General features: G+C 37.8%; 1 protein-coding gene across 1 annotated transcript in view; it reads right to left on the bottom strand.

The window, feature by feature from the left end:
• Positions 1-1,113: 1,113 nt before the first annotated feature.
• The window catches only part of SESN3 (sestrin 3), a 77,762-nt gene continuing 68,999 nt past the window's right edge, over positions 1,114-9,876 (bottom strand). The window contains exon 10 of the mRNA XM_043483021.1: positions 1,114-8,964. Within this exon, the coding sequence (XP_043338956.1) occupies positions 8,878-8,964 (87 nt within the window). The 3' untranslated portion in view covers positions 1,114-8,877. The remainder of the gene's footprint in view (positions 8,965-9,876) is intronic.

Here is a 9,876-nt window from a genome sequence, read left to right as displayed (position 1 = left end):
CATATTATTGAAAATGGCAGACTCTAATCAGCAAGAAGCCGGTTTTTGCTGATCTCCCACAACAGCTGGGGGCTTCCCAGGTGGCGCTAGTGGTAAAGAACCCACCTGCCAATGCAAGAGCGGCAGGAGATGCGGGCTCCATCCTGGGTCGGGAAGATCCCCTGGAGGAGGGCACAGCCACCCACCCCAGCCTTCTTGCCTAGAGAATCCTGTGGATGGAGAAGCCTGGTGGGCTACAGCCTCTGGGGTCACAAAGAGATGGACATGACTGAGACAGCTTAGCAGGCATGCGTGCAGTATAGCTGGACACGGGGCACAAAGGGAGAGTTCCTGCCTTTGCTACGAGCTTTTGTGTAATTAGTGAGCTAAGAGAAATGAGAAGTTAGGGCTCTCCTTGGAATACCTTGCACAAAAGACTTTGCACATCCCCTCTAGCTTTCCCAAAGACTACCTTACATTTCTACCTGACAGTCTTACTATCAGCTCATTACAGTGTATACTCACCCCCTCCTCCCAAACTCTCCTTCCTAACTCTTATTTCAATTAGCAGTAGCACTATTCTCTGGGTTTTCTCAGGCATCCAATCAGCCTCATCACTGTACTGAGTATTTCAAATCCCTTCTTACACATCACCAATCTCAAGCAACTATCTCAAGAAGGCAATTATCTCCCTCAGATTGTGGTACAGAAATCATGGTTCCTAGAAATCAAGTTACTTAAGGTTACAAAGCTTAAGTGGAAAACAATAAGCTTTGAATTCAAGCTCTGACCCCAGGTTCAATGTCCCTTTCCCCATTCTACCTTACTATTTTTGGTAAATAAGAGATAATAGAGAAATTAATTTTCCTATTGCTGAGATCACAATGGACAGTTTCAAAGGTAATAACTATATTTTGCACAATTTACACTATTCCATTAATGCAATATTAAGTGATTGTAATAAATGTCACAAGAAAACTGTGGGTCAGGAAGAAATAAGAGGGAAAATGACTCTTACAACAATGCAGATATCTTTCAGAATGCAAATCCAATAATTAACAAACAAAACCTACACAATAATACTTCTTGAATATTCAATCAAATATATATATATATAAAAGCAAATAGTCAGTGTTCAGTTTTGCCAATTTTATTGAACCAATAAAATTCCTACTAATAACAATGAAATAAATTTCTGCAAGTATAAATGTGATACAGTTTAACAAAACCCATTGTTCTGTACCTATAAATAGATTTTCAAAATGTCATAAAAAGTGCAGTTATGAATTGTTAACATGTTAATACACAGTTGCTTTATTTCAAATGTGTTTGCCTTGACTCACCAACAGTTCCTTCTGTAGCTGTTCAAATAATATTACCCATCCCTCCAAAAAAAAAAAAAAGAGGCCTTAAAGCACTAGAATATTACACATAAACTGATCCATTGAGGTCAGCTTTAGTCAGAATTGTAAAATCAGCAACATAAGAAAAATAAAACCTAGTTATACACACGAAAAGCTTTCATGGGTTCTATACTCTTCTTAACTGCTGACTCATGTGGAGGGCATAATAGTTGAAAGTCTTACATGGTTAACTAACTTAGACTACATCTACAGCAGGATCTGATTTGCCAGAACAAGTTTAAAGTGGCTGTTTATCAAGTTTGTTGTCTTCAGAATTGAAACCATAAATGTAAGATCGCCGTTTGACGCTGAAAATTGTGTGAATCCTAAATTGCATCAATGATCTATTTGATAAAAGCTTATTCTAATTGAAAACCTTATATAGTAAGAGACTGATAGATATATAGCAGTCTTAAAGATCACGTCATCCGCCTCACATTAGTCCAAAGTCACGTGCTTCGTAAAAAAGAAAAAAATTACAGTAACAAAGCACAGGACCACGAAGGCAAAACATCACAGCTTCTGATTACATGGAGTAAAAAGTACCGAGGAACGCAGAGATAACTGTGTTAATACTGATGAAGTGAAGAACTATAACAGACATTTCACAGCATGCTACATATATCACTCACAACTCAAGGATAAAATGATGCCTAAAATTGAAAGATAAGAAGTTGGCAATCTGATTTCGTGTGCAATTCAGCTACAAAGTCTTAATATATACATTCATGATGTAGCTGCCCTGCAAAATCAGGTTCGTTTTAAAAAAGAGAGATTTCAAGTTCAAATCCTATTTCATAAGCTAAAGGATACATCCAGTTCTTCCATGACCAGGAAAGTTATTTTCAGGGTTGAAGGAGCGAATCCAAGTGGCAAGGCCATGTTCCAAGCTGACCTGACAGGGTTCTGTGTAACCTTGCTCCAACTGTGCATGTGGCTGTGAGTATTCTATTAGCATGGAGAAGATGCCAAACTGGCTTGTGGTTTGCTTTCTGTGTCTACCTTATCTGATTGACAAGAGTAGATGTGAAAAGAGAAAAGAGGAAGGGAAAAAATGGTATTTTCTTTCCAGGGAAGATATATGCATATAAAGGGAATATCTGCACTAGGTATAGAGTTGGGATGATGTCCCTTGGTGGACAAGGGTAGCATTGAACTCTTTCCCTTTATTTTAGAGAATCAGTGAAATTGAGGAAGGAGAAAACAAGTCTCAACGTTACAAAGGAAATTTCTTGGTTACCCAACTGATGAATTTCCTTGATCCTACTTTTTGATCCTTCCTTATCAGATTTGGGAGTCAGTCGACAATTTGTAAAGACTGATTAACTTAAGAAGATGTATAATCAGTTTCATTCAGTAGGTGTCATAATGCATAAACTTAAGCTAATCAGGATTGATAAACAATAGTTTAGCATTAAAGACAAGAGAGTCTCTCTCTCCTTTTGATTTTTTTTTTATGAGATTAAACTGAGAAATGCAAGAAAATAGACTGCTTTAGCAAATTTGTATACCCAAAATTACATTTATCCTAGTTAGACTTACTACTATTTGATGTTGTACTATGAGCTGTAAAATAGGTTGTTTGTTCTAATGGCCATTCTATAGTATGAATTTCATTACTTCAAAGATTTCCACAAGCATTGAAAAGAATCAGGTATTCATCCCCCCCACCCCCACCACCCTCATATTCCTTCTTTTTCAACTCTGGACCTCATGGTGGTGCACTCATAATTAATTTAAAGGTAGAAGGAACATTTTATACCATAGGATTTAATAAAAACTATCCCTTCAGGCTCTATTTATTCAAGTCTCATTTCTTAACTAGGCATATATTCATTTCTGGGCCCTTAAAGGTATTTACTGGACTGTTTTCAAGTTGGGGTGTTCACAAATGGGTGTGGAAGGCACCCGGATACCACCACAGACAATAGTATTTTAATCTGTACTTTCAAACAGGGTGGGGTTTGACTTCAGGTCAGACAACCATCTGCAGATGAACACACCCCGCGTTAGAAATCTGACAGTGTTCCTCTACGGACCGCACCAAACAGGCACTGGCCAGACTGGAAGCGCTGTGGCTTCTTCCCTTCTGTGCGCTTCCTGTTCCTGGATGATAGTCTGGATATCCTGGAAGTACCACCAGGGGAATAAGGACTACGAAGGCAGTGCATTCCCTTTTCATCTCACAGCTCATTTTCCCCAGCGAGAAACAGGGTAGGAACAGGGGTTACAAGCTTAGTCTAACGCGGGAAGCTTGATCAAACCCTTAGGTAGCCAATTTTGTGGTATTTTATCTATATTTTAAATCCAGTGGGCTTCTGTGAGCCAATGGGACCACCTAAACGCCGTTTATCCTATGTCCTTCTGTTGGAAATAAGTTTCAAGGCCCAAATGATACCCATAAAACAAATGTCAGAAACACCACCCAGGTGTATGCCAGAAATTTCCTGTTCCACTGATCGGTTACAGATTAGTCTGGACTGCTGGAGAATTTTCACTTTACATTCAAATAACTTGGACTAATGCAGGTATTTACTACCTAATATAGATCCAGGTTAGGATGGCATTTCAATCATTTTAAAATCCTGCTAAATGCTAAATTCTGCATGGTAGAAATAGTTCGATTTCTTATCATGTATAAATATAAAGATTCCTACTTTGATAGAAGGCAAAACTCTTCTATGATTTATTTAAAATATGGAAGTAGTACTTCTGAACAACAGAGAGTGAATCCATGAAAATGGTTGGATACTCTGAGTTTATAGGCTCTTTGGGGATGAGGTAGAGGAGAACAAGATATTCCGGCAGCGGGGAAAGGGCAGAACAGTATGGGATGGACGCAATCACATGTGGTGCTGCAGAATTTCTGGTAGGGGATCGAGGGCAAAGGTGAGCCAAAATATACCTAGATGATTGAGGGATGTCAAGGGAGTTGGGACAAGTCGTGTTCCTCATGAATGGAGAAAAAGTAACTGGGAAAAGTAAATGCTGGTGACGATCAGCAGGTGGCTGGTGATGTCTGGTTTGTGAAAAGGCGTTCACACCAAGATGGGCTGAGGGGAGGGGAGGAGAGTGAGCATGGTTGAGGCTGAGGCACTTGGGAGGAAGAGCGAGCAGGCAGGAAAGGGTGGGCTGAATGTAGGCAGGAGCTCCTGCAACAGGAAGGGCTCCTTTAGACTGGGTGTGTGATGCTGAGGGCAGCCACACTAGTGGAGTTATTATGGTCCATGTGTTCTTTGAAAAACTCTTCCTTCCTCACGGGGCTCTGCCTCGACAGGTACCTCTACCTCTGCGATCCATTCCACTCCAGCTGTTTTTGTTCTAGGTCTCACCTGAGCAGACACTACTGATGAAGCCAAATTAGCATGGAAGTAAGTTCCACATGGAGGGGGCACTGAAGTTCTGTTGACTGAGATGAATACATTCATGTTACAGTACTGTTTTAAGGAAAGACTAATTTGATTCTCAGTCTTCAGACGGATATAATCGGGAAACAGAGTTTATGATGATGGCCACCTAAAATAGGTTCTGACTATGAAATTAGGTAACTTAAAACTCAGTCTGAATAGAGGAGCCACATATCTTTCAGTTTCCTGTTAAATTATACTATTAGCAAATTTCATATACTATTTATATAACATTATAGTTGCATAATTTTCACTCCATGCAAGACCGTCTATTTGCATAAAAGAAGAAAAAGCCCCCCCCCAGATAAAGAGTTTAAGGTCTTGCTTTCCAGAGGAATGATTTAGAATTGTCTTTAAAACGTAACATAAAACAAAAATGAAAACCTCATTCTACTAGCACAGTGCAAATCATTTTTATAACATGCACTGAAATTTATTTTTTTCCCTGATGAACTGCCCTTAGAGTTTAAAAGAATCTTACCACCATATAGGCATGTACTCTGCACAAAAATGGTGAACTGTTTTTAAGTACACATTTTTAACTGCTGGTTGATAATTTCATTTTTCTGTAGCATAAAAATTTAAGATTTTGGATTTAAAAACTCTGTAAGGTGGGAAAAAAGTTGCTCAGGAATAATGTTAACTAGGTGTTAGAAACATTTGAAATCTTTAAGGGACTTTATAGCACAATTAAAATAGGGGCTCTGGTTCAAATATGATTTTGATATAGAGCTGACATTGAGGGTTCTATTCTAAGAGTCTTGTGTTGTTATTATTTGGGTTTAAAGCTATAATTACAGGCCAAGACAAGCCCCAGATTCCACATTAGCCATCTTTTACTTAAAAAATACCCGAAATGGGACAAAGGTTCTTCCTGAGACTGAGAGGATATCCTTAGCTCAAAATGGTGAAGAAAGTTACAAGTTGTCCCATCTCAAAAGCCTGCTTTCCTCTAATTATCACGAGTCCATCTGAGGAAGCCGAATCCGAAGGATTTAAAGAGGCACCTGTCTGGCCACTCCCACAGTCAAGGGACTGGGTTCACCATTTACTTTCAGAGAGAAGAGTATTTGGATTTTCTTAAGGTGATCCGAGAAAACTGAGCATTCTAACTCTAGCGGGAAAACTCAAACTTTGAAAGTAAACAGAACCATTTCAAGCATGTACATCAGTGGATTGTTAGACCAATTTGGAAACAGTAAGCAACGGAGTCAGAGACTTCACATTCACACGTGCTTTTTGTTTTTCTCACGGACACGTGCACAGCTTAATTTGGCACAATGTGAGCCCCAGGGGCAGGTTAGCGGATCGTATGGTCACATCATGACACCAATGGAACCAGAGAGCTCTTTTAAAAAATATCACATTTTAATATAAAAAGCTATGCTATAAATTACTACATAGTAAATTCAATACTCTGAAAAAATACCACCCTGGAAAACCGCATCAGAATTTCAAGTTTGCAGTAGCTGACGTTCACAGCAAACTCCTGTACAAGGGTATTCACAACCTGGAAGGCGTGCAGGCTGCATCTTGGCAGGCGCTTTGGCACCTCCAAAGTCAGCTTTTCTCGGCTGATTCAGTGAGGTTCATAAATATCTTGTTTTGTTTTTGTTTATCGTTCCAAGTCAACTGATTTTCCTGATTAGCGATAAGACACATCTATGCTAAGCTAAAAAGAAACTTTGCTAAGAGAGAGATCTAGTAAAGGCACTAATAATATTCCCATAACCCAAACTTGAACTACTTACATTTCTGGGGCGGGGAATGCAAAAACAAAAACTAAGTGGCCATTTTAGTTACTTAAACCTTGTTTCCCCTTTTGGTTTAAAGCTCTTCTGATGTTCTATGAGAATTTTTCCTCCTTTTCAATATATAAATTATTTTCAACCTCTAATACAGGTCACCTGCACAAAAACATAGGGGTATTAACTGAAAGAATTCTAGTTAAAAAAACAAAATGTCAAGAGTAAAGGGTATCCTCAACTTGAAAGTTCTAATATTAGGGAAGTCAAATGGACATGCATGTTGTCATTCGTATTTTGCCATTCCCCTAAATACTTTCTTTGTAGTTAGTACCTATCTATATAATGTGATATGGAATAACATCAACATATGGTATATGCAATAAACAAAACAGACTCGATCTGGCATGAGTTCTTTGAATAATCTTTTTAAATAAACCACCCTGTCTTTAAAAATATTAGCAGTTTTTTTCCTCACATGGAAGATTTCAAACAAGATCCTGGACTCTAAAAATGCAGAACTACCTTATATTCATAGGTGTACAGTCATCTTTCTATTTTCTTATCTACAACAAAGCCTAACAGAAAGCAACCTAGTGGATTGTACCAGAAAAGGATGATAAATGGAAGGGGAAAATGATTGACCAGAACACTAGCCCACAATTCTTTCATGAGAGGAAAGAAAAAGTTAAGTCCTAGATAACAAGTAAGTCTAAAATGCAATCTTTGTGGGAATGCTAACGGAAAAATTTAACTATCTTCTTTACTGTGAAAAAAATGGATTTTTTAAAAAAATTAGCATGTTTGTGTAAAATTCAAGTCACCCTTAGTTAACCAAAAAGTGTTTAAGCAGTGCAGTCGTGTCCTACTGGATAGCTGTGAGCATCTCTTTAGGCACTTCACTGGTTCATTAACATAATACAAATTAAAGCTATAAATGTACAACATTGTGCTCTGTGAAGATAGTCTAATCAAGCAACATAAACCAATGCAAAAATGTGACTTTTGGGATGCTTTTTCCTCCCTTAAGACTTGAGATCTTTTTTAAACCAGTTGTCCAAAGAGATTGTTCTGGGAATGGGGATGCTTTGGCATTGTAAAAGGAACATTGTTCAACCCCAGGAAGGCAAATGCCTTGTGCAATAAAGAAATCTAAACTAGATTTCTTTATAGCTCTGTGGTAAAAGGACACTTCTGCAGTGACATACATAATAGGGGGAAAGTTTGTTGAGTCTTTCTCTCTCTTTTTTTTTTTTACATATTGCACTCTTGTGTTGTTGTTGTTCAATCACATTAATGCATAGAAACACAATTTTTACCTTTGAATAATCAACTGTTTAACCTATCGTAAGAAAAACCGTGGAAAGTAAGTTCTAGAAGCCTAACAGGAAAAAAATATAGGCATATTAACCTTCCTCTGCTTACTGAAATATAGAAAACACTATGAGAAAAGAAAAATGTGCAAAGAAAATTTTTGGTCAGTCTTGTGTGGGTACATGTTTATATGTGCCAACTAAATGAACTGTAAGCAGTCCTGTGAGCACTGATTACTCTGATGACTGAGGATTACTATCAGTGATAGAAAGGAGTGTGCATAATTCCACTTTGAATATATACATCTGATATGGAAAACGGAAGCTTCTGTTTCAGAAGAGAAAGAAACTAGCTGAATTTGGCATTTCAGTAGCATGCTATAGAATTCATCATGATCAATTTCACATTAAATTATGGACAATGGCTGTATCACATTTCATGTTATCGCCAATAGCAGTAAAAAAAAAAAAAACAAATAAAAAAAATAAACAGTGCCTGACAAATAAACTCCTGGAGACACAGATACGTGTCCTGTGAGCAGCTTAGTTCAACAGCGCATGCTTCTCCTCCACCAGGTGTAGGACACAACCTTAAAATTCTAGAATGGCCAGAGGAGGTCATTCATTGCTGAATTCTGATATCTGAAAAACAATTGCTCGAGCAGATTGTAAGCGCTTTTCCTTATTTAAAAAAAAAAGGAAAGAACAAAAATACACATACACACAAACCCCAAAGCACTGAAGTTAAGCATTAACAAACCAGGTTCATGATTTATGATCAGTATCCAAAAACCCAACTACAAACAATGCCAAGTAGTGCTCCTCAGTATTATTTTTGCAATTGTTAGTCATGTTAAGCATCAAGGAAAAGAAAACACATCATTGCACATTACAGCCGCCCCCCAAAACGGCTAAAACTTTGACACTAGAGAATTGAATAATGTTTGATGCTACATCACAAACAGCTTCTGATGTATAGCCTATGTGAAAAGGTCTTTACACATATATGGTATCTTCCCTGGGCGATGCTTCAGGTCAAATGCCGAGTTATGGCACGAAGAGCATAGAGAAGCTCAGCTTGCATCCGTGCTTCCATTAGAAGTAAATTGACATGAACCTAGAAATCAAAGTGTTACCAATTTAGTGACCATTATAAACAACTGAGAAAACTTTATTTCATATATCAGACATTCACAAATGTATTATAACATTAGGTATTATAATTTCACCAGTATTACAGACACATATACAAACACACATGCCTCTGCATGTCTATGTGTGCACATGATGTACTACTCATAAGAAAACTGTTTATTAAAAACATGTGAGCAGTAAAAATGACCCCGAGAATCTTAAAAAGTCCAGTAATTTTCTTAGGATAGCTGTAAAGCCAGACAATCCTTTGGGTTATAAAACAAAAATAATTTTTGCAAATTACAATTCTACAAAAAATACTTTCTTCCAGATGTAAAATTTTATATGGCTGAAAACCAGCCTGACATTTCCTATAGCCTGTACTTATTCCTTGGAAAGTTCTTAAAAACATTTTTTACTATTTACAGGCATACCTAATTTTATTGAGCTTTTGCTTTTTTTTTTTTTTATTATTATTATTTTTTTATTAGTTGGAGGCTAATTACTTCACAACATTTCAGTGGGTTTTGTCATACATTGATATGAATCAGCCATAGATTTACACGTATTCCCCATCCCGATCCCCCCTCCCACCTCCCTCTCCACCCGATTCCTCTGGGTCTTCCCAGTGCACCAGGCCCGAGCACTTGTCTCATGCATCCCACCTGGGCTGGCGATCTGTTTCACCATAGATAGTATACATGCTGTTCTTTTGAAATATCCCACCCTCACATTCTCCCACAGAGTTCAAAAGTCTGTTCTGTATTTCTGTGTCTCTTTTTCTGTTTTGCATATAGGGTTATCGTTACCATCTTTCTAAATTCCATATATATGTGTTAGTATGCTAACGCACTACATAGACACTGCTTTTCTTTCTTTTTCACAAACTGAAGAT

This window comes from Cervus canadensis, chromosome 11, assembly GCF_019320065.1.
Source record: "Cervus canadensis isolate Bull #8, Minnesota chromosome 11, ASM1932006v1, whole genome shotgun sequence".
NCBI classification, from domain to species: domain Eukaryota; kingdom Metazoa; phylum Chordata; class Mammalia; order Artiodactyla; family Cervidae; genus Cervus; species Cervus canadensis.
The sequence above is the reverse complement of the archived record's forward strand: the minus strand, read 5'-3'. Positions and strand labels throughout refer to the sequence as shown.